This window comes from Macaca thibetana, chromosome 7, assembly GCF_024542745.1.
Source record: "Macaca thibetana thibetana isolate TM-01 chromosome 7, ASM2454274v1, whole genome shotgun sequence".
NCBI lineage: Eukaryota > Metazoa > Chordata > Mammalia > Primates > Cercopithecidae > Macaca > Macaca thibetana.
This window is the reverse complement of record NC_065584.1, coordinates 118,087,088-118,112,149: the sequence shown is the minus strand read 5'-3', so window position 1 is coordinate 118,112,149 and position 25,062 is coordinate 118,087,088. Positions and strand designations below refer to the sequence as shown.

The following is a 25,062-nucleotide window of genomic DNA, read 5'->3' as shown; positions in this document are numbered from 1 at the left end:
ACTATCTATACAAGTAAAGGAAAGATCACTGAACTGGGACTCAGAACAGCTGTGGAACCTTCAGAGGTCAGACTAAAAAGCCCCTGAAAATTGCTGATTGGCACTGGCGTAGGAGGTAAAGGAGGAAGGGGACCTGCTGGAATGGCTGGGAAAGCACTGTTCACCCCTTCCCATTCCATCCACACCTCCAGAAGATGACAGAGGTGAGACATGCTGCTGTTAAATCACAAATGCATCCTACTCTGGCACTGCATATCACAGTCCTACAAGGTATGGATGGCAGGAAGATCCTTAATTCAGGCCAGGCAGAGCCAAGGGGACAATGAAGGTCACTCAGTCAATCAATGAAAGAAAGGGGAGTAAACAGATCAGTGCTTCTGGTAGCCCATGCCATCTCTAATAGTCGAGGTTTCTACTCCATATCACTATAGATGGCAGATGTCTGCTCTATATACAGTCTTGGCTCATCATAAGGATATAAAAATAGAACTCAGTTACCAAGCTTTAAAAGAGACCTAGATGTAAAGGATTAATTTAACTTACTGCTGTGTCTATCAACCCTGTGGGTGTGTTAGATTCAGATAGGAGACATAAACTGAAAACCTTAAAAAAGGACACCCAAGTCAGAGAGAAGCGCAGTTAAAAGACGTTCTTAAGAGATCTCACTAGGCAGGGACTGCCGACTAATACCTGCTAGATTAGATAATATCTGTATCCTCTAGGGGCAAAGTTATTTAAGGGCTATGCTGGGCTCCTTGGCAGAAGCCTGTTTCCTCAGAGTCCACATATAAAAGTTCCTGCATCTCCTAGTTAATTCACATGTATATATTTTGGAGGAGAAACCCTAATTTTATTGTCTGCCATATTATTTTAAAAATCTAGGCTGGGCGCGGTGGCTCACGCCTGTAATCCTAGCACTTTGGGAGGCCGAGGTGGGCAGATCATGAGGTCAGGAGATCGAGACCATCCTGGCTAACACGGTGAAACCCCATCTCCACCAAAAATACAAAAAATTAGCTGGGCGTGGTGGTGGGCACCTGTAGTCCCAGCTACTTGGGAGGCTGAGGCAGGAGAATGGCGTGAACCTGGGAGGTGGAGCTTGCAGTGAGCCGAGATCGCGCCACTGCACTCCAGCCTGGGCGACAAAGAGAGATTCCATCTCAAAAAAAACAAAAAACAAAAAACAAAAAAACAAAAAAACAACTAGTAACAATAGATTTGTACAGAAAAAAACAAACGAATAGTAAATGAGAGCACAAAAGGAATAATTTAAATTTGCTCTTTTTTTTTTCCTGGTATTAGGATGATAGTGCCTGGCTTCACGGTAGGATTTGTTGGTTGGCCAAAGCCTGCCATAAAACTAAGGCTTTCAGTAGCTGTCTACTCTGCTGGTTCTTGACAAAACTTTGAGATCTTCAAGAAAAGTAACGTCCTCCTGGTGCTCCGGAACCAGGCTGAGCTGCACCAACCCATCCACAAAAGCGCTGTCCACCCCTTGGTCCTCAAGGAAATAATACAAGGCCTAGTCCGGCGACTCTGTGTCAAGTGTGTACCAGTGTCCTTCCATTCAGACTTGCCATTGGACTGAAAGCTAACTTCCTTGATGGAGAAAATGTTACTCTCTACCTGCTCTTCTTGTCCAAACTCATCCTCTGCTAGTGCCAGTCAGCACCAGGACCTTCTTGCTATCATTCTTCAGAACTTCAGCTATGAAAAACTGGGAATTGATGTTAATTCAGAATCCTGTTCTTCAACCTACTGCCCTTGTGAGGGCTCCTCCTCACCATCACATGTGGGTGAGATGCTACTGATAATGTTGAAAGTGACAGAGATCTGTCCTCTGGCAACTTGCCATACTCATTTAGCTTCTGTTCCATTTAAATTCTAGCTCCCAACTTCCAGACCTCTTAGGGAGGGAATGCCTCTTATGCTTCCGGATTTCCCTTTCCTCCTTAATTTCATCACTCAGGAATTCAACGGAAGCTTTGTCTCCTTCGGTGGACAGCACACAGCCACTGTAGCCACAGGCACAGGGCCTAGGAGGCCGCAGGAGGCCAGGTTGCCATGCAGACGCCACACACATGCACACTGAGTGGCACAAAGGGCCAGTCACGGGACCCGGGTGCTGCTGGAGCGGTGGGGCAGGCTTGGTAGCGCAGAGGGCAGCAACTGTGGAGCCCAGGGCAGCAGGCACGCAGCACAACAGAGGCAGCATCAGAGACAACCACAAATACGTATGGATGCGCTCTTATTACTTGTGTAGTAAGAATGAAAGCAAGACAAAAATGTAGACCCTCGGACCCAATTTGAGTTTTTCTAGTCCTGTCAGTACAGTTTCCTCTAAAACATACACTTTGGCTTGAAAGAGTTATAGTTCTCACGACTAACAAAACAATTCTCTGCAGATATAATACACGCTATCCCAGTCCCTGCCACACTTGAAAAGCAATAATCAGATCTGCTGGAATTACTAATCTGCTCAAGGACCATCTTCTTTTCAACAGAGAATTTTACAGAATCATAATAAAACCAAGTACATACTAGTTTCCCTTAACCTGGCTTTCAGATTAATTCAGGATTTGGGTAAGCTCTTAGCCTCACACTGACTCGAAAATCCAAATAAATATTTATGGCCTAGAGAGCATGTAAAGCCAAACACCTCACTAGAGGGCAAATGGGAAAGGAAACAGCGTTTTAGCCTCAAAGCAGGGAGCAGCAAACAGCCTCCACTCCATTCTCTGTCCAGGCAAGCCTTCAAAGTAAGTGTCAGAGAATGGGATAAATATTTATGTGTGACTAAGCTAAAGTGCAGTTTAAAAAAAAGAAAGGAGCCCCCAGGTCCTGCCAGAAAAGGAGGTAAGACCTACTACGGCGCTGCTGACAGGCAGATGTAATTCCATGGAAGGCCTGACATTTAAAGCCATGTGTATTGTACAATGTTTCGAACTGTGAAACCAAGGTGCAGTAAGTGAGAGAAACAGTAACTACAAAAAGAAATAAAATTCAGAGGGAGAGGGGCAGAAAGGGACATTTTCAGGAGCCACGAAAAGCACAGCATATTTTGTCATCTGACATGTACTAGAGACTCAGGACCCGCCAAGCAAACCCAGGCAGAGTCAATGAACTTCTCAAGGTCTAAACACTTTTGGGACTGAGAAAATGGAGGTTTATACCCCTAGCAGCAATGCTACTGAAAATTCTTCAGATTTTAATTAGCTCCCATGCATCAGCAGCAGAGCAGCCAAAATATACCAGAGTCCAGAAGTTAAAAAGAATACATTTTCTGGACTGTGTTAGGCTCTCCATATACCTGAATATCTCACGATTAAACTAATTAATGCATATAACCATGGATGGCACATACTGTAGGTTTAATAAAGGTGAACTATTACTGACATCTTTACCAATAGTTACAAAACTGTGATCTGCAGAGCCCTGGGGGCCCGAGACCCTTTAGATACCCTTTAAGTCCAAATGCATTTTCATAAAAATTCTAAGATATTGTTTGCCTTTTTCATTGTGTTGATAATTGCACTGATGGTACAAAAGCAATGGTGGGTAAAACGGCTTGTGCCTTAGCTTGAATCGAGTTAGCAGCATCCAACTATATTTTTTATTGCCACACTTCCAGATAAATGCCCAGTTTCACATAACGATGTCTTGAATAAAGCAGTAAAAATTATTTTTATTAATCATAAACTCTTGAGTTTACATCTTTAAAATATCCTGTGTGACAGAATGGTACATAGAAAGAAAAGAAGTAAAGCACTTCTGCTATGTATCAAAGTTCAGTGGCTTTTCCGGAGGAAAAGCACTTGCATGATGGAGTTGTGAGCTGAACCAGCTGCTTATTTCATGGAATGCCATTTTTAATTAAAGAACGACAAACTATGGTTAACTTGAAAAAAAATGAAATTAAAAAAATGAAAAAAGTAAGCCTTTCACTTCAAATGACAGTATTTGTTGCCAATAATGAAATTTGAGCTTTAAAGTGAAAATCAGAATTTTGAAAAATGTTTATCTGCCACTGGGAGCTCAATAGCTTCCCAGCACTTAAAGACTTTTCTGATTAAGCTACGTTAACGAAGTATTTTATAATGAAATGTGTCAAGATTTGGAAGTTCTGATAAACTCAGTGAACCAATAATCTCTCAATGATCAATGAATGATGTTACAAAAACATTCACAGGTAAAAGATCCATTCAACGTGTGAGACAGACCAACAAATTTTTATGTAACGAAGAACATAAAAATCTAGTTAACATGGTTTCAGATTCCACATGCCAACTAACTTTTCAGAAACTACTACTTATTCAGATATAGTATATTACAGAAGAATATTCACAATTATTGGAAAAGGCTATGAAAAATACTACTACCCTTCCAATCATATATTTAAGGCCATTTTTCTTCCTATTCTTTAACCAGATATAAGAATCCAGCTGCCTTCAATTAAGTCAGACATTAAAGAGATTTATAATCATGCAAAGAAATGTCACTTTTTGTTTTGAAACATTTAGTTTTCATAAAATATGTAACATGTAATAAGGTTTTTATTTTTAAATGAATAAATATTTAAATGTTAATTTTAATTTTATATTTAGTAAACACGGATAGATATAATCCACATAAACTAAAGCCTTTGGGGTTCTCAGTAATTTTCCACAGTGTAAAAGGGTCCCAAGACCAAAGGGTTTGAGAACCACTGACCCATATAAAAGGCCTACGCTGAAGGGAGGCTGTGATTGGAAACCAAAGCTTTCTCTCCAGCTAAAATGAAACCTGTTCTATTAGGGCTGCATGATTCTGATCAAGTAGCTGAGACCTGAACCTAGAAATCTACAGATTAGGAAGCTTTCCATGTTTACTTCTGGATGGGAGTGGGGTATGTGTGAGATTAAATGTGAGTATCTCATGTAAGAAGAGTATCTCATATAAGAAGAGTAAGACACCTCACATTGAGAAATAAAGTGAGGATTAAAGAATCGTTATTTCGAAAATTGAATCCTGGCAGTCAAGGGCCCTGGCTATTACTCATTCTTCACCAAAGGGCAACCTGCTAGCCTGAAGGGCTCCTAATGCTTTTCTTCTCCTTAATTTGGGCTTAAGAACAGTCATCTTCTAAGCAAGGGAGCCAGGCTTGTATTACGCTGAGGCTGCGTGGCTTTCTTCAGCCTGCTCTGCACATACACAGAGAAACGTGTGCCGCAGGCTGGAAGGGGAGGCACGTAATTCTTTGTCTCCAACATTAGCTGATCCTCCAGCAATGACTTTGCTCTAATCAATACTGGAAACTAAAGCTGTCAACTACAGAAGGCTTTGCCCTGAAGTTGGTATGTGTCCAGGACTCGGGACATACCCAGTTCACAAGTTTCCGCCTGTCTTCATGTGAGTAGCTAACTCCAGGCACGCTACTTCTAAGTTAGCTTTTAACTGACCAGCATTTTCTGGGTATCTGTTACATGCCCAAGGTGAAGTACTCTATAACAAACTATTTCAAGACACAATTATTATCCACTACAGCCTAGTTGGAGAAACTAATACATGTGAAGCACTTAATAAAAAATAAAGTGTAAAATAACGAGTAAAACTGTTGTCTCAATTAGGAAATAAGACAATTCATAAGAAGGCATAACTCCTAAAGTAACACATACATTCAAAAGAAACTAGAGAAAGAAATAATAAGATCTCCCTTTCTTTTCTTCCAATGGCTTTTTTATCTGAAGTTTTTTATATTTCTACAGTAAGTCTCCATTACATGGAGACTCCATTACATGATCTGATGAAAAAGACATTACACTTTGTTATGATTATTCTGGAATGCTATGTTCCTTAGAGAGATGATTCATACATATAGTACCTGTATATGTGTGTGTGTGTGAACACATATGTAAGTATCCATGGGGGAATGCTGATGATTTTGGTAGGATTTTCTTTCTTTCTTTCTTTTTTTTTTTTTTTTTACTATACTTTAAGTTCTAGGGTACATGTGCACGATGTGCAGGTTTGATACATAGGTATACATGTGCCATGTTGGTTTGCTGCACCCATCGAGTCATCATTTACATTAGATATTTCTCCTATCCTAATGCTATCCCTCCCCCAGCCCCCCCCACCCACCCCCTGACAGGCCCCGGTGTGTGATGTTCCCCTTCCCATGTCCAAGTCATCTCATTGTTCAATTCCCACCTATGAGTGAGAACATGCGGTGTTTGGTTTTCTGTTTTTGTGAATAGTTTGCTGAGAATGATGGTTTCCAGCTGCATCCACGTCCCTACAAAGGACACAAACTCATCCTTTTTCATGGCTGCATAGTATTCCATGGTGTATATGTGCCACATTTTCTTAATCCGGTCTATCACTGATGGACATTTTGGGTGGTTCCAAGTCTTTGCTATTGTGAATAGTGCCGCAATAAACATATGTGTGCATGTGTCTTTTTAGCAGCATGATTTATAATCCTTCAGGTATATACCCAGTAATGGGATTGCTGGGTCAAATGGTATTTCTGGTTCTAGATCCTTGAGGAATTGCCACACTGTCCTCCACAATGGTTGAACTAATTTACACTCCCACCAACAGTGTAAAAGCATTCCTATTTCTCCAGATCCTCTCCAGCACCTGTTGTTTCTTGACTTTTTAATGATCGCCATTCTCACTGGCATGAGATGGCATCTCATTGTGGTTTTGATTTGCATTTCTCTGATGGACAGTGATGATGAGCATTTTTGCATGTGTTTGTTGGCTGCATGAATGTCTTCTTTTGAGAAGTGTCTGTTCATATCCTTTGCCCTTTTTTGATGTTTTTTTTTTTTTCTTGTAAATTTGTTTGAATTCTTTGTAGATTCTAGATATTAGCCCTTTGTCAGATGGGTAGATTGCAAAATTTTTCTCGCATTCTGTAGGTTGCCTGTTCACTCTGACGGTAGTTTCTTTTCCTGTGGAGAAGCTCTTTAGTTTAATTAGATCCCATTTGTCAATTTTGGCTTTTGTTGCCATTAGCCCATTTACATTTAAGGTTAATATTATTATGTGTGAATTTGATTCTATAATTATGATGTTAGTTGATTATTTTTCCTGTTAATTGATACAGTTTCTTCATAGCATTGATGGTCTTTACAATTTGGCATGTTTCTGAAGTGGCTGGTACCGGTTGTTCCTTTCCACGTTTAGTGCTTCCTTCAGGAGCTCTTGTAAGGCAGGCCTGGTGGTGACAAAATCTCTCCGCATTTGCTTGTCTGTAAAGGATTTTATTTCTCCTTCACTTATGAAGCTTAGTTTGACTGGATATGAAATATTGGGTTGAAATTTCTTTAAGAATGTTGAATATTGGCCCCCACTCTCTTCTGGCTTGTAGGGTTTCTGCTGAGAGATCCGCTGTTAGTCTGATGGGCTTCTCTTTGTGGGTAACCCAACCTTTCTTTCCAGCTGCCCTTAACATTTTTTCTTTCATTTCATACTTAGTCAATCTGACAATTATGTGTCTTGGGGTTGTTCTTCTCGAGGAGTACCTTTGTAGTGTTCTCTGTATTTCCTGAATTTGAATGTTGGCTTGCCTTGCTAGGTTGGGGACGTTCTCCTGGATAATTATCTTTGTGGTTCTGTCTACCTTTGATCTTTGATGCTGGTGACCTACAGATAGGGTTTTGATGTGGATTTCCTTTTGGCTGATGTTGATGCTATTCCTTTCTGTTTGTTAGTTTTCCTTCTAAGAGTCAGGTCCCTCAGCTACAGGTCTGTTGGAGTTTGCTGGAGGTCCACTCCTGACCCTGTTTGCCTGGGTATCACCAGTGGAGGCTGCAGAACAGCAAATATTGCTGCCTGATCCTTCCTCTGGAAGCTTTGTCCCAGAGGGGCACTTGCCTGTATGAGGTGTCTGTCGCCCCCTACTGGGAGGTGTCTCCCATTTAGGCTACACAGGGGTCAGGGACCCACTTGAGGAAGCAGTCTGTCCATTCTCAGAGCTCGAACGCCATGTTACGAGAACCACTGCTCTCTTCAGAGCTGTCAGACAGGGATGTTTAACTCTGCAGAAGTTGTCTGCTGCCTTTTGTTCAGCTATGCTCTGCCCACAGAGGTAGAGTATATAGAGGCAGTAGGCCTTGCTGAGCTGTGGTGGGCTTCGCCCAATTTGAGCTTCCCAGCCACTTTGTTTACCTACTCAAGCCTCAGCAATGATGGATGCCCCTACCCCAGCCAATTCGATCTCAGACTGCTGTGCTAGCAGTGAGCAAGGCTCCGTGAGTCTGGGACCCACCAAGCCAGGCACAGGAGAGAATCTCATCTGCCAGTTGCTAAGACCTTGGGAAAAGCACAGTATTTGGGCAGAAGTTTCCCGATTTTCCAGGTACAGTCTGTCATGGCTTCCCTTGGCTAGGAAAGGGAAGTCCCTTGACCCCTTGTGCTTCCTGGGTGAGGCGATGCCCCACCCTGCTCTGGCTCGCCCTCCGTGGGCTGCACCCACTGACCAACCAGTCCCAATGAGATGAACCAGGTACATCAGTTGGAAATGCAGAAATCACCCGTCTTGTGCATCAATCACGCTGGGAGCTGCAGACCGGAGCTGTTCCTATTCGGCCATCTTGGAACGGACTCCCCAATTTTGGTAGGATTTTCAAACAGTAAAGGAGGGACTTATTTCTTGTGAATATATTTGAATCTCTTTCATAAACAAAGAGAAACAGAGATGTTAAGAAGGGTTATAACTAAATACTGATTTTATTTCTGTTGCTTTTCTGAGTTCGTCTTTGGAAATGCTACCCTTTAATGACCACAAAACACTTCAGTATTCAGAAGAAACATGACTCTCAAAGTGGGACAGCCACCAGAAGCAAGATGACATTGAGGTGAAGAGGTTAAATCTACCATTTGCCACAATGTATGGCCAGTCTTACTCTTTCACACACGCACACATGCATGTGCACACCACTTTACCCCACTCAGAACCACCACACATAATAAGGATGCCTCAGCAGACCTTGTTGCATCTCTAGGATTTTTATGCACTGACTTAGCAGAATTTCAAGAAGGCCTTGTCAAGTGCACTTGATGGTTCAGTTTATGGGATTATAATACAGTGCTCTTTTCAAAAAGGAAAAAGAAAGAAAAATATGTCGCCAAGCACCTGTTTTCTGATGAGAAATAAAGCAAATCCTCTTGAACAGAATGTCTTAGGGAAGCTAGTCATGTACAGATGGTTTCCTTGATAATTATAAATGGCTTCATTTATGAGACTACTATTAACACTCTGATTCACTTCACTTTTGCAATTAGTGTAATTAGGGGTAGTCACATTAAGGCAATGATATCAAATATATGATCTATAAGCTGCATTTTAAATGATTATTCAGGCTAACTCTGAACGGAAACATTTTCAAGGCACTGTATTGTTTAGGGAGACTTGATGCCCGAGGGATGTTTCAAAAAGGAAAAAAAACAAAACAAAACTACTCATTACCTAATTTTTGGACTAGTCAGACCTTTTATATAATAACAAAGAGTTAGAGTGTCTTAAATTTGAGTTAGCCTTAGTTCATCAGTTTGGGGCCCAGGTATCACTTCTTGTTGTTTATTCCCTTTCATTTGTCGTTTTGTAACTTTCTCCTCTGACTTTAGAACCCAAGCCCACCATGTGTGACCCTTATGAGAAATTCTCTAGAGATTCACCTACCAAAGTTAGTGTAACTCCTTTTTAAATGGTAAAATTACCAGCTTTGCAACGCCAACTACCATAAAGGAAAGGTCACTTATTTTCATGGTGCAGGTTTAAATTTTTAGGCTGCAGGGGTCTGTAAAGAATCTTTTATTTCCTCCTCCAAATTTAGATCACAATCAAGTGGCCACCAGGCAATGAAGTACGTTATCAAAGAGGAGACATTGGCCACTGGCAAAGGAAATCCCTGCAGCTTAAAGATCTCAAACCTATGCTGGTGTTATATTTTTGTGAGTGCTCTTAAATCTGGGTCAGTTTGGAAGAAAAAGTCATCCAGTCACTTTGAGAAGAGGGAGCAAACAAAATTGTACCGTACTTAGGTTACACTTAGAAAGCAATTTATAATGCTCACATTACAATGGGAAAAGAAGAATAATTATGTGCATCTAAAGAATGTACACTTATTTTGAAATTCTAAGTGATTGAAAAATCAGCTTGTGGCATGCTATAAATGCCCTGGAGGCATGAACAGGTGGTAGATAATTTCGAAGTGTAAAGAATGAGTGTACTTTGACCTCTACTTTCTTTATCCCAGTAGTAGGCTAAATAATGTCCCTCCAACTCCCCGAAACGTCCATGCCCTAATTACCAGAACCTATGAATATGTTACCTTACAAAAGAGACTTTTCAGATGTGAAGAAGCTGGGAAAGGCATGAAATGTATATTCTCCCCTAGAGAGTCCAGAAGGAATGCAGCCCTACTAGCCTATTGTTGACTTGTGACCTCCAGAACGATAAGAAATAAATTTGTGTTGTTTGCAGTACCATTAAGTTTGTGATAGTTTGTTATAACAACAATAGAAAACTAAGGTACTCCAGCTGTTAAGAAAGTCTTGGGTGGAGGATGATTAACTCTTTTCTGAAGCTACAAATCAGACTGGAGAGTCTCCGTTAGAAAGTCATGACAAAAGTGCCCACAGAAACTGGGATCCGAGAGAGATACAGTCCTCTATGGATTGTTGAGGCAACTGGAGTAAATTGCAGGGCTATTGATGTAACTGAGGTCTGCCTGGATCTGGCTCAGAGCTCTTGAGAAGCCAGAGCTGACATTAAACACAGAAAGCACCTACTGCAGAACTGTTGTGGACCATTAGCTAACATATGTAGATTACAGACAGCACAGTCTCCAGTTTTTAGAACACAGCTTTTCTTTTTGCCCTGTTCTCCCTCTGAAAATCATGAGCTAGAACTGGCTGCATGTCAATATTAACGCCTGAATAAATGAAGAACACTGAAGATAACCATCATGCATAATGAATAGTACTGACCACAAACACAGCACCCGTTTGTCTCTTCTTCCTTAACGGAACCCTGCTTTTGCACGGGTTTCTGCCTCTCCAACTTACAGCCTATGCTCCTCAGGAATGTAAAATGACCCAAACTTATTTCAAAAATAGACCCTGTTGACTTAAGTCAACCAGCATGTTCTATTTTCTAGGTCACACTCTGGTACACGGATTGGCCTGTGACCAAGTTTTTGTAATCAAAAGTGATCTCGGGATCCTTGCTTGTCATACCAGGGCAGGATCAACTTTCTCACTTTTCCCTCGGACACTGTAGTGCATGGATATGAGGCCCAGAACCGCAACCACCACCTTACTGCCAGCTCGAGGGCAAAGCTGGAACAATAAGCAACATGACTGCCCGGAGAGTGAGCAGAGCCCCTGGATCAACTCAGCCCTTGGCTGGCTCCATCACTAAACTCACAGGTGTCAGCCAGTGAAATCCATTAATGGCTATTCTACCTGAGTTGGGCTTCCTGTTGCTTGTTTGCTGAAAGCATCTGAAAAGATAAATGTGGAGATGAAGTTCTTATGATCTATGCTTTGCATACTCATTTCAGAAGCTGAGGTACACAAACTTCCAAGTACCAGGGCATCAAGCTGAGCACTATTTTATTTAATCCTTATATTCCCTAGCCCCCACCCACCAGGACAGGAGCTCTTATTATTCTCATTTTTCATACAGAGAAACTGAAATATACAGAGGTTAAGAAACTTGCCTAATATTACAATCAGTTAGTGAATGTCAGGGCTTGGGTTCCAATCCACGCTGCTGGAGTCTAAGCACACCTACTTGACCATCTTAGAGCTGTTTACTTTCAATAGCTCCATAAAACTCAGAAAAATAGTTATCTTTATTAATGCTTTAAATTTATGTTATACTGTCTAGATGATGCTCTTTTAACAAACCATAAAATGGATTCAGAAATAAAATCCCCCAAACCATAAAGCTTTAGTTCTTTTTCTGACTCTCAGGCTGGGCAGATTACTCATTTTCCCAGAGCCTTGATTTCTTCACCAATAAAATGAAATTAGCAATATAAAATTTATGTTGAAGAAAATGAATGTAAGTGTGGTCTGGGAACAAGAGTGCTGGGCAGGGAATAAGAGTCTTTTGTTCTAGCTCTGGCTATGTGACCTTGGGCAAGTCACCTACCTCTCTGTGTCTTGTGCACTTCTTTGCAGTCAAGTTACTTGTGGCTTAATATTCCATGATTCTATTTCTATCTGACCCACGGAGCTCTTGAAAGGGTTGTGTCAATTTACTAAAATGGCAAATGAAAGCCTTTGGCTTCACTGGGTTAAATTAATGAGCATCAAGAATTTTACCACCAGGTTTTACTGCCCTATTTTGATGGTACCCGGCTGCTTTTCCTAACAGTAAAACCTGAGGATGAAGAAATAAAATCTCAAAATTCCAGTGGTTACTGACTATGGTGAGTAAAGTGGCCATTATCAAAGCATCACTGCACATCACTAATCATTTACATCGAGGAGATGAGCTGTGGCAACTTGATGGCCTTTTTGATGACTGTCCTGATTGCTGGCAGAGAAATGAAGCTTCCTGTGTCAGGGGTCAGGTGGTGCAATAACACCCTCTAGATTTAGTTGGGAAGATTTATGGGGGTTGGGGGGTGGGACTTTTGCCCTCTGTGCTCTGTGCCCTAGAGCTTCATCCAGGCCAAAAGTCTGGTCTGAATTACAAAGTCATCAAATATCTACTACTTATTAGTAGAGAAGGTCAGGGAAAAAGTTAAATCCATGGACTTCAAGAGGACTTCTGGAGAATTCATCATGCAAATTTCTCTGTGCTTCCCCAGTGCCTCTCTGGCCCAAGCTGTGCAGTAGGTACCATTTTGGTCTCATTTTGCTAGAACAAGGATGTTGTTGCGATTACTCAGAACAAAGTTACAAGGCTCTCTGCAGTGAAAGGAAAAACCTGTGAAGACAATCTGGAGCATTGTTCTTGGGTGATAAGAAGAACTGCTCTGTTTACAGCGTGTTATCAGGGCACATGAACAGGCACTGGCTGTCAGACCCCTCGAGGGCGTGTGATGGTGTAGGGCTGGCTCCAGGCTCCACGGGAAACAGCAGGACACATCCCAGGTCTGGATTTAATTTTTGAGTATGTACACTTGTATCCTTCTATATTGGCTTCCTTGGGAATAAAAGTTCAAACTGCCTTCTAGAACATCCTACCTCTCATTATCATAATGTATTAGTCCATTCTCACACTGCTATAAAGAACTACCTGAGATTGCGTAATTTATGAAGAAGAGAGGTTTAATTGACTCACAGTTCTGCAGGCTGTACAGGAAGCATGGCTGCGAGGCCTCAGAAAACTTACAATTGTGGTGGAAGGCGGAGGGGAAGCAAGCACATCCTATCATGGCAGAGCAGGAGAGAGAGAGCGCGTATGAAGGGGGACGTGCTACACACTTTCAAACAACCAGATCTTGTGGGAACTCTATTATGAGAACAGCACAGGGGAAGTCCCGCCCCCACGATTCAATCATCTCCCACCAGGTCCCTCCTTCAACACATAGGGATTACAATTCGACATGAGATTTGGTGAGGACACAGAGCCAAACCATATCAAATAATATAGCCAACATTTACTAAGAGCTTCCGGTGTCCCACTCTTAATTAAAACTGACAAGACAGGTGTGGCAGGAACTGAATTTCTCCAACAATGATGGCCCTTCTTAACCCAAGCCTCACTTTATGGTTTATTTAGGCAAAGCAATGCTTCAATTGAATAAACAAGACTAAGTTCCTATAAATAGGTGGTAGTGAGTGCCGTCCAGGAGAAGGCATAGTGGATGTGGAGCCTCCTGACTCTATCCATGATTGGCTGTGAATCCCACAAAACTGCCCCAGTCATACTGGCCCACAGAGCTTGGCTCTCGGGACAGGCTGTGTCTAGATAGGCTCGTGACAGGTGTGTATTTCTGCTAAATCTGTTTCTAAAATTCCCTCTGTCTGTGGTTTTCTACCTTGGGCAGAGCCTCCACATCTCTAAGGATGGAAACAAGTGTAGAAGCAAAAAGCGTCACTCCCAGAACTGCTTCCCCAGCCAGGCAGATATCCATACCTGACAGCGGCAGCCCTGCAAGCCAGCAGTGAGACTGTGTTTGCAGCCTGATTCTGCCAGTCCTGCTCTAGAGCCCCAAGGGGTTTCATCCATCAGACTAAGATAATTAGCCTGTTTTTGAAATCTGTCAGCCAGCCCAATAATCACTTTCTCAATACATGTAGGCGATTAAATGACCGATGATGATGGCGGGGAAAAGAGCACAGTGAGGACAGAGGGCGTCTGCTGATGTGTTAGGGAGGGATGCCTCTGAAATAAAGATGAGGCAGAGACAGCACAGCGAAGGACTCGGGGACCTGGGGCCTCTCTTCACTCAGCTGGGAAAGTAATCGAATTGCTTTTTAGTTTCAATATGGAGAATAAGTGATTATGAGGCAAGCTACTGGCCACGTACCCTAAACATCCATGCTTCCCTACCCCCCTCTCTCCATCCCCACGGCCCCCTTTCCAGGCATCCCTGCACAGTGCTCTGGAAAGACTGTGGGTCCGGTATATGGAATGCAATTCAGATCTTGGCCTTTTTCTTACTTGTTGCAAGACTTTGTCCAGATTATTTTTCTACCCTCAGGCTTAGTTGCCTAGTGCATAAAATGGGAGCCTAGAGAGGTCACTACACTTGGTGGCTTTTTGTGAGGATAAAATCAAATGAGGTAAGGTGAAGTGCCAGGCACAGTACTGGGCACAAAGTAGGTACTCAATTAAGTGTTTGACTTTCTCTCTCGTGCGAACCAAACTATCTTCCCCATCACTAAAGCACAGGCTACCAAAAGAGAGGGCCTGACACTGATTAATTAAACAGATCACAGAATACTTTTTAAGCATCTATTACTGTGAAGCACCATTCCAGGAGTCCAATACAAGGAGTTTTGATGCCTGCTTTGCCATCTGTGAGGTAGGCAAGTTGCTTAACGCCTCAGATTCCCTGTTTCCTCATCTCTAAGCTAGGACTAATGATGCCTGTTTTGTTTGCCATGCAGGGTATCAAGGCAAATGAGACTGTGTAGACAATCTTCTTGCAACCTCTACGGAGCTAAATAAAAGGAAAGTTCTGCCCCTATTCCCACACTTATGCCGTCTGCATGTCTATTGTGTACTTCTCCATCCCTCAGGAATCTATAATGCTCTCTTTAATGCCTTCACATCTCTAATTGGGTGCCAGGATATGGCAACCCTACCTCTAACACGTCTGACACCTAGAAAATACTCTTTGTTGTCACTACCTTTTCTATTGCCGCTGTGACAAATTATCACAAATTTAGTGGCTTAAAACAACAGAAATTTCCAGTCCTGTGATTCTATGGATCAGAAGTCTGACCCAGATCTAGAATGAAATCAAGGTGTGGCAAGGTGCAGTCCTTTCTGAAGGCTCTGGGAGACAATCCATTTCCTCGCCTTTTTTTTTTTTTTTTACCTTCTAGAGGCAGCATACATTTGTTGGCTCATGACCCGTTGCTTCAGGAAATCTAAGCCACACCCTTCTCATGTTGCATATCTCTGGCTCTCTTCTGTCACTCTCTCTCACTCTTAAGAACCCTTGTGATTACTTTGGGTTGACTCCAATAATCCAGATTTCCTGATTAGCAAACTTAATTCCATTTGCATTTTTTTTGACCATTTAACCTAACATATCCACAGGTTCTAGGAATTGGGATGTGAACATCTTTGGGGGCCATTATCCTGCCCACCATACCACCCTTATTCAAGTCCTCAGAACCTCTCACCCAGAGCACTGCGATGAAATCCTAATGGGTGCCCCTGTTCCCAATGTCTCCCTGCTGTAGGGAGGGCTATGCAAAGCTGGTAAGGGCTAAATCATTACTTAAAAGACTATTGTCTTGCTAAAGCAGCTTGATTTGTGCCTCCTATGGCAGGTAATCAACAAACAATAGCCAAAAAATAGTTAAAATGAAGTGCTCACTATGTGCCAGACACACATTTAAGCAATTTGCATATATTAACTAATGTAATGCTTATGTCAACCCAATGAGGTAAGTATGTACATGCCACGTCCATTTTGTAGATGAGAAAACTGAGGCACAGAGAAGCTGTCTCATGCTCAGTCTCCTGGATATCGTGAATTTTGGGAGAAGTTAAGAATTTAAGACTAGGCAGCCTAACTCCGGAGCCCTGTGCCCATAACTATCTCAGTATTGTTAAGTAAATGAATGACTTAGTCCTCAAGAACCTTTGGCTCAAGCCTGTAATCCCAGCACTTTGGGAGGCCGAGATGGGTGGATCACAAGGTCAGGAGATTGAGACCATCCTGGCTAACACAGTGAAACCCCGTCTCTACTAAAAAATACAAAAAACTAGCCGGGCGAGCTAGCAGGCGCCTGTGGTCCCAGCTACTCGGGAGGCTGAGGCAGGAGAATGGTGTGAACCCGGGAGGCGGAGCTTGCAGTGAGCTGAGATCCGGCCACTGCACTCCAGCCTGGGCGACAGAGCAAGACTCCGTCTCAAAAAAAAAAAAAAAAAAAAAAAAAGAACCTTTCACAGCCATTGCCTATAGGGGGCAGGATGTTATTACATAAGTGATAAGGATGGAAATTGAATTCAGGTTGACAAAGCTTTGAATTTTTATGCCACCTCTGTGTGATTCTGGCAAGTTACTCTGTCTTTACTTCAGCTTCTTCAATTGCAAAACAGAAACAAAATTGTGTATTGCAGGTTGTTCTCATGAGAGTGAAATGAGGTAATATTTATGGAAGTGCTCAAGACAATGCTCAGGACACAGTGGGTACCACATAAATGTTAGCCCCTCCCTCCCCACAACTGGGAGACCAAATATTATAAAACACATGGGTATGACAAAGAGTAACACTCTAAGCCTGCATAAGGTTTGACCGCTGGATTTTTTCAAGATGTTCTATATTCTTTTTTTTTTTTTTTTTTTTTTTTGAGACGGAGTCTTGCTCTGTCTCCCAGTCTGGGGTGCAGTGGCCGGATCTCAGCTCACTGCAAGCTCCGCCTCCCGGGTTTACGCCATTCTCCTGCCTCAGGCTCCGGAGTAGCTGAGACTACAGGTGCCCGCCACCTCGCCCGGCTAGTATTTTTTTTTGTATTTTTTAGTAGAGACGGGGTTTCACCGTGTTAGCCAGGATGGTCTCAATCTCCTGACATCGCGATCCGCCCATTTCGGCCTCCCAAAGTGCTGGGATTACAGGCTTGAGCCATCGCGCCCAGCCAGATGTTCTATATTCTAACACCACTTTTGTTTTTCATTCTGACCCCGTGAGCCTTTGTTGAAGCAGCTTTTTTTTTTTTTTTCTTTTCCATTAAAAATGCCTTTTCCTTCTTATTTTCTCCATCCATCTACATTCTTTACGGACAATTTCTCAACTCCTCCTCTGGCCACCTACTGTATTTTGTCTGTACTTTTATTACAATACATCCAACCTCATGATATATTTTAAGTTGCCTCCCTGTTTTCTTCATTTTTAAGAGCCTCAAGTGACCAATATTCAGTAGGAGGTCAAAAAGATTGGTGCCATAGAGCTGAGTGTGGAAACAAGTACGACATGCTCCCTGCATTAAGACCCAGCGAGGAAAACAAATACATATACAAACACCTCACATAAGGTGGAAAGTCATACATACACTATTAGAAATTCCACAGTATGGAAGGGGTAGAGGGAAGGAGAATGAGTTTGAAAGACTTCACGGAGGAGGCGTTTGTGTGTGTCTTTAGGAAGAGGCTCTTTGGAGAGAATCTAGATATCTTACTTTGCATGTGAGTATTTGTGTTGAGGTGCTGGGACTTATTTTGTATAGATGTTTTCTTCGTCTCAGCACTAAACATGCTACAGCATTTAGCTGGCAGAGAATTTTGGTTTAGGGCTGCTAGACTGTTCAGTGAATAGGCAAGAACTAACACACGTAGGGGCTTCGGGGCTTGACAGGTTCAAGGTCACCTCCAGTCCTGGTCTTCATTAGAAGAAGAGTGGCAGGGGAGAGTAGGTGCTATTCAAGGCCAAGAGTACCAACTAAGCTCTGTGAGAGGTAACATTCTGTGGCAAACAGCACAGGGCTAAAGACAGAAGAGAGATGTTCATCTCCTCAGACAGACTCAGCCATGCTCACCTATAACTCAGTTCTTAACCAATTCACCCAAAGCTGAATTGCAGTGAGTCATCTCAAGGACTCTAAGCACAGAAATAAGATGCCAGGACGGAGCTTCCTTCTCCCATGGGAAAGCATTCAACAAATGGCAGAGATCAAGAATGTACCAAATTTTAATCGGTAAAATTTGACAGGTGATTTTGTTAATTTTAGAATCTAGCAGCAATATCTGGTCAGCCTCTTCTGGAAGAATAATTCAGTGCCTATATATTTACATTCAAGGAAATGCTGCTTAAACTGCAGCGTTGGAGAAGTACTGGCCAGAAGGAACAGGCAAAAAATTTTCTAGGGAATTTTCTGGATGGAGATACGAAAAAAAAAAAGTGACTTAGTATAGTGACTACTATTGTTAGATTTTTTCATTTGTTCATTATCATTTGATCCTTTGATAATATTGTAACAGCTTTCATTAACAATATGGCTTGGAGTTAATTTAGGCAAATCCCTTCAACACTGAGCCAGCTAGCACATTTCAGAACATGAGTTTCAGGACACTGTCGCTCTCCCTTTCCTAGAAAAGTTGTGGCTTCTCTGCAGGTCATCTGGCCTACATCAGCTTCTCATAGCGGAGGGACTGAAGGGTGGGCCCACCACCACTGTATCTGAAAACGATTCAGATCTTAGGTTTGCTGAACTTTTAAATCTTAAAACATTGAATTCTGCTGGGTTCAGATTTGGAGTCACAATAGTGAGATATCTCACAGATGTAGCAGGCAAGATAAAAAGAGTGATTTTAAAAAGCCATTCCATATGTGTTTGCAGCTCATGGTATGTATGCTGGTAAGCTCTTTGGCAAGGCTCATGGTACAGTGGAAAAGCACAGTACAATACAGAGAGTCAGAAGACCTGCCTTCAAGCCATAGCTTTACTCACTTCAGGTACCTTGTGCTGGTGACAATCAGACACCAGACGTTTTTCTGGAACCGGATAAGGGTGGAAAGAATAAACAAGTACCTCTTAATTCTTCTGAGTCCTACTTCCCCCAACTATACAATGGAGGAGTGTAGAAAACTAACAGCGGTAAATGAATATGTGTGGAAGTATTTAGTAAACTGCCAATTCATTGTAGAATGTTTCTAACACTATCTACACTTTTATTATTTCATCAAATGCAAGGGTAATAGAAATCAGATACGCAATAACATGAACAAAGTTAACAATAATTTGAAGGATTTTGACCCTTTAACGCATCTGGTTCTGCAGTCAGCAACCTTGTCTCCATTCAGTCATATTAAAAACAATTTATGGGGGTGGTGGTTGTTAAACCACTCTCCAGAATTTATTTTAAAATGCCAGGCTTGAGTGAGGGGATTCATCATGTCTGGAACATTCAGCAGAGAAGCCAAACATGCCTGACCACCTCGCCCATTTCATCTATTTCTGGGATCCCAGGATAGAGAACTTATGACACGAAGCGTGAACCTCTCATAACTCCTCCTGTGGAAGGGAAGAAGCATGAGGTGAAGACACGCGGTCTCATACTGGGCTGGCCTCTCAAGTGTGCACGTTGTGCCAAGATAGACAGAATGTGGTCTGTGTGCCTGAGGCCTGAGGTAGCAGGGCTGCAGACTGCAATCCTTGGTGCCTGAACATCATTCACAGATGTTGGGGGAGGCTTCACAGAGGCCGGTGACAAGTGACTTAATCTGACTGACTCCATTTACCTCACATGAAATGGTCACCTGGTGGGATCCCCAGCTACGACATACTCTCTGTTAAAAAGAAGGTGGGAAAAGGCCAGCCGCAGTGGCTCACACCTGTAATCCTAGCACTTTGGGAGGCCGAGGAGGACAGACTGCTTGAGGTCAAAAGTTCAAGACCAGCCTGGCCAACATGATGAAACCCTGTTTCTACTAAAAATACAAAAATTAGCCAGACATGGTAGTGCATGCCTGTAATCCCAGCTACTTGGGAGGCTGAGGCAGGAGAATCGCTTGAACCTGTGAGGTGGAGGTTGCAGTGAGCGGTGATCACACCACTGCACTCCAGCCTCGGTGACCAAGCAAGACCCTGTCTCAGGGAAAAAAAAAAAAAAAAAAAAAGATAAAAAGAAAAAAAAAGAAAAAGAAGGTGGGAAAGAAGCATTCACTTTCAAAATAGACTCTCAGCAGGTGATATAGGAGACATATGGGTAACTCAGCCTATTTTCAGTTCTCCTTTGGTTGCAACCACAAAGGGAGTCAAAACTCAGTTTTTGGGGCTTTAGAGTGCGGCTGGCACACCCTCACAAAAGACCCACCCTTTCCAGAGTGACTGATGGAACTACCCTATCAAGGGTTGCCAGTGCCAAGTCCCCCATACACTATTCCAGAGGTTTCAACACTTCTGCTGACGAATAGTGAGATTTGTTCCCTTCAGAGATATTCTGACAAAGATGAAAGGTCGATATAAAGGGCAGTAAGATGTATGAACCCCAAAGTAGTGTTTTCAGACAAACCAATCCTATCTTGACAGTCAATTGCTCCAGTCTATGATTTGAAAGTGTGTTCTAAGATGGATAGGAATAGGAAACAAGATAAAAAGCAACGATATTAAACCTGAGAAATTTCTTCTTCTTTAGACAAATGATAAATTTGCTGAATCTGTACCAACAAGAGGACTGATTATATATAATACTCAGACAAGACAATCTTCCTCTTGAAATTTCATGTCTTAGAGACAATCTAACAGCCCTGTAGAACAAGTTATAATCTTGTTTCATCATGGGTCACAATGGTAGGAGTCATCGATAGTATAAGGATTTTAGAGATAAATCTGGACAAAGCTCGGCATTGTTGAAAAATAGAAAGTTAAAGTCTCTAGGATGCTACATTTTCAAAAACCACACCCCAAATCCAAAAACACCACCCCCAAACTCATATCCTATTTCCTTTACAAACTCTCTTTTATTATTATTTTATTTCCTCTCTGGGGCAATTTTCAATTTCCAATTTTTCAAATGGAATTGACAGAAACAATGATCGTTAAGAAACAATAATGGCTAAAAGAGGAAGACTATGGAAACATAAAAGAAGAACAGGCATGTATTTACAGGCATCTCTAAGTAGAACAAGACAGCAAGAACAGACACCAAGCAATCCATCTCAGGTTTCAGAACAGTCTGAAAGTAAGTTTCTTCAATCAGAAGAAAGGCAGAACCCAAAATACATAACAGAACTACCAGCAATTATAACATACTGCCCAGATGCTTTCTTTGAAGTTAAGCAGCCCATATCTATCTTATAGTATTGGTTAAAAAAACAGTTACCTTAATTAAGTCTTAGAAGAGCACCCTATCATTTAAAGGCAATGTCACTTACTGGGGCATCTCTCCTCCTCCTCCGTTGGCTGTTCCTTCTCTGGCTTGGGTGGGCCTTTGATTTTGTAAACCAAGGCACGGAGTTTTCCCGTCCAGGAGGTATCCTCTTCCTCCTCTTCCTCTTCTTCCAAAGGAACCCCTTCCAAGCCACAGAACAGGGTGAAAATCCAAAGCAGTACATGAAACCATCATGGCATCAGAAAGAACATTTAAAAAACTGTTTCCCATCCTTCTGGAACTTTCTAAAGATACTACAGGCAACCTCTCATAAGTATTTACCTATCTTATAGCTTTTGGAAAAAAAATGATTGATTTCCTGTCTATCAGAATATCAAGTAAGTTTAATCCTAAAACGGGTGTTTTGAATCTGTACCCCTAAAACCTCCGGAAGAGTGTATGGGGGATTACATACACTCTTACAGTGTTGAAACCTCTGGAAGCATGTTTGGGGGACGTGGCCCTACAGTCTGTAGAAGGAGTTAACATTGAGTTATTTCAAATGAAAAACTTGTCAATTACCCACGTATTATTCAACTTACCCATGTACAAGCAACATAAATGCCAAGAGCCACTTAAAACCAGTAGGTACGTATCCAAGTAGAGATTGCTGGCTGAGAAGCCTTAAGGGCAGAAGTTACTAAACACCACCTCCCCACACACAGCCACACCTAATAGCTAAAAAGCAAAGGGATCAGAATCTTGTCTGACCTGGAAGCTGAGAGTTCCAACTAACTTTAAGTAAATTAGGTGAGGTTTATATAAGGAACAGTTATCTTCATTCTTTTGCTAGAAACGCAACCCTGTTTCCTCTCTATATCTCTGCACAGGCTCTTCCAGGTAGAAGGAATTTTGTTCATATATTCTGCCAGGGTTACTTCTTGTATCTTTTCTGACACAAGTAGTTGGGATAGAGTCACGTCTTGAAAGACAGTATTACAATTTTAAATACAAAAATAACTTCCCAACCCACCACTAGCTTTCTAATGAAGGAATTAGAAATTTCTAATTTCTAAAAACAGACTTTTCTTGGACAAAGCCTTTCTCTGGGCAGCTCACCACAGTGAAGGAGAAGGTCCTCATGGAAATCATACAGCTCCTCCCGAAGCTCCTCTGGGCAGGGGCAGTTCTCTCCCAGTTGAAAGTTAAGAAGCATGTTGATCTTTGAGGGGCAAGAGAAGAATAGCTAGTCGGTTCTCAATGTTGGCCAAGGGAACTCAGATCCCGCCTTAGACAGACACATTCTTTGCAAATTTATTTTGTTTAGTGATTTTTTTTTTTTTTTTTTTTTTTGGTAAAAGTGGCCAACATTTAAAAGTAGCTTCCACCTTTTTCTGATTCTAAAAGTAACTTATTAATTGCATAACATTTGGAAAATATCTAAATAAGAAAATTTACTGTGATTCCACCACCCCAAGATAACTACTGTTCACATTTTAGCTAATGTCTTCCTGACATTATATATGCATACACACGGAATGGATCACATTCCAGATACACCTTTTAAAAATCAGAGTTTTCTGCTTAATGTTTCTTGAACATTTTCTTAATCTAATTTTTAATAGGTGCATTGTAATTATATGGATGAATAATTTATGTAAAATTAACTGTTATGACATATGTGTTTCTATTATTTGTCCTTATAAAGTTGGTTTGAGTTTCCTTTAAAATAATTTTTGTTCATGTCTCTGATTATTTTCTTAGAATAAACTCCCAGAAGCAAAATGACTAGAGCAACAGGTTTGTATATTTTAATAGTTTTTTATATGAATTTACAAATTGCCCTTCAGAAAGCTTACAATAATTTGCATTATTAACAAATTTATACAAGTGTGTATTACTATGTCATCTTCATTATAGTAACGAGCGTTAACACATTTTCAAATATTTTCAACTGAATGGGTGAAAAATGTCATATCCCTGTTGCTGTAATTTATGCTTAATTGGTGAGGTTGAAATTTGTTTTTTCACACGTAAAAATTAATTTTATTTTGTATTTTATAAATTTGCATCCATATTTTTCCTCCATTTTTCTACTGGGTAATTATCTTAAGAAAATTTGCCCTTGAGTGCTTTGCACACCTCTAGATTTTTAACTTTTTATATACTTTTATATACTTTTATACTCTAAATGTATTGCCCAGTTTTTAGTCAGCTTTTAAGTTTGTCTACAAGTTTTTGTTTTGTCATGTAGGTTTATGTTTTTCAGTGCCAATCTATCATTCTTTTCTTTTAGTTTTTGTCTCAGGGATTTTTTTTTTTTTTTTTTTCAAGACAGAGTCTTGCTCTGTTGCCCCTGGCTGGAATGCAATGGCATGATCTCGGCTCACTGCAACCTCCACTTGCTGGGTTAAAGCGATTCTCCTGCCTCAGGGTCCCGAGTAGCTGGGATTACAGGTGCACACCACCACACCTGGCTAATTTTTTGTATTTTTAGTAGAGATGGGGTTTCACCATGTTGGCCAGGCTGATCTCGAACTCCTGACCTCGTGATCCACCCGCCTTGGCCTCCCAAAGTGCTGGGATTACAGGTGTGAGCCACCACACCCGGCCTGACTCAGGGTTTTTAGTAGTTTTTGTGCCATGGACCCCTCTGAGAGTCTGGTGAAACCCATGGATTGCTTCTCTGATTAATATTTTAAATGCACAAAATAAAATACATAGGACTACAAAGAGAAATAATTATACTGACATACAGTTATCAAAACTATAAAAATCAAATTTGTGATGTAGTAACATATGTACTTCTTTATTAACTCAGAGAAAACAATCTAGTGGCAGGTCTTATATCCACTGTGGTCTTGAGGTAGTAAGGAATGAAAATTTTTCTAGATACCGTAACCACTGTAATGTGATATGAAAAAAGGTGCAATTTTGGTTGGTGACAAAGTCAGTTACTTGTTTTGCTGCTCATATTAAAATAAGAAAAGAAATGCTATCAGAGATCAATGAAAATAAAGCTGTCATTCATTTTGCACTCAGGTTCCTGGGTCTCCGAATTCTGCCCACAGGGCCATGACCCCAGGTCACTGAACATCTGGAGGGACAGAAGAAATAACCAGAGGTAAACATTTTGCTACCTCAGCCAGGATAAGCCAAACTCCTTCTGTTTAGGATTTCTAGGTTAGACACATTTACAATCTCTTATTAAATCATGAACCTTACGTAGCATTGTTAGGAGGAACTCTACTCAAAGCTCTAACTGCAAACCATATTTTGGAAGTAGGTAGAGGTATTGTTTGTGAGAAAAAACATCCACAAAACAGGTGGGAAAAGTCATGTTTGTGGTTTTTCTGTGAGCTAAAATTACGGTAATTATATTAACAACATATGCTGATTCGTTGTTGATTAAACATAAGATTTGAAGATCTGGTTTCTGAGTTAGAAAACTAGTTTCTTTACTAAAAGATCTTTCTTTTGGCAGAACATTTAGAAAGCAGGGGCTTCCCTGCCTGTAGGACATACAACAGAAAGCTGGGCTGAGCTGAATTTTCTGCTGCAGGCCATGCCCTTTAATAACGTCCTCTTGGAAATGAAAGGGCAGCTGGTAACGCTTGGC

At 41.4% G+C, this 25,062-nt stretch overlaps 1 protein-coding gene across 1 annotated transcript in view; it reads right to left on the bottom strand.

Annotated features, from left to right (window-relative positions):
• The window catches only part of RYR3 (ryanodine receptor 3), a 566,751-nt gene that overhangs the window by 174,606 nt on the left and 367,083 nt on the right, over positions 1–25,062 (bottom strand). Inside the window, exons 37-38 of the mRNA XM_050797588.1 lie at positions 22,563–22,665; positions 21,508–21,645 (exon numbers count right to left, since the gene is read on the bottom strand). Of these exons, the coding sequence (XP_050653545.1) occupies positions 21,508–21,645; positions 22,563–22,665 (241 nt within the window). The remainder of the gene's footprint in view (positions 1–21,507; positions 21,646–22,562; positions 22,666–25,062) is intronic.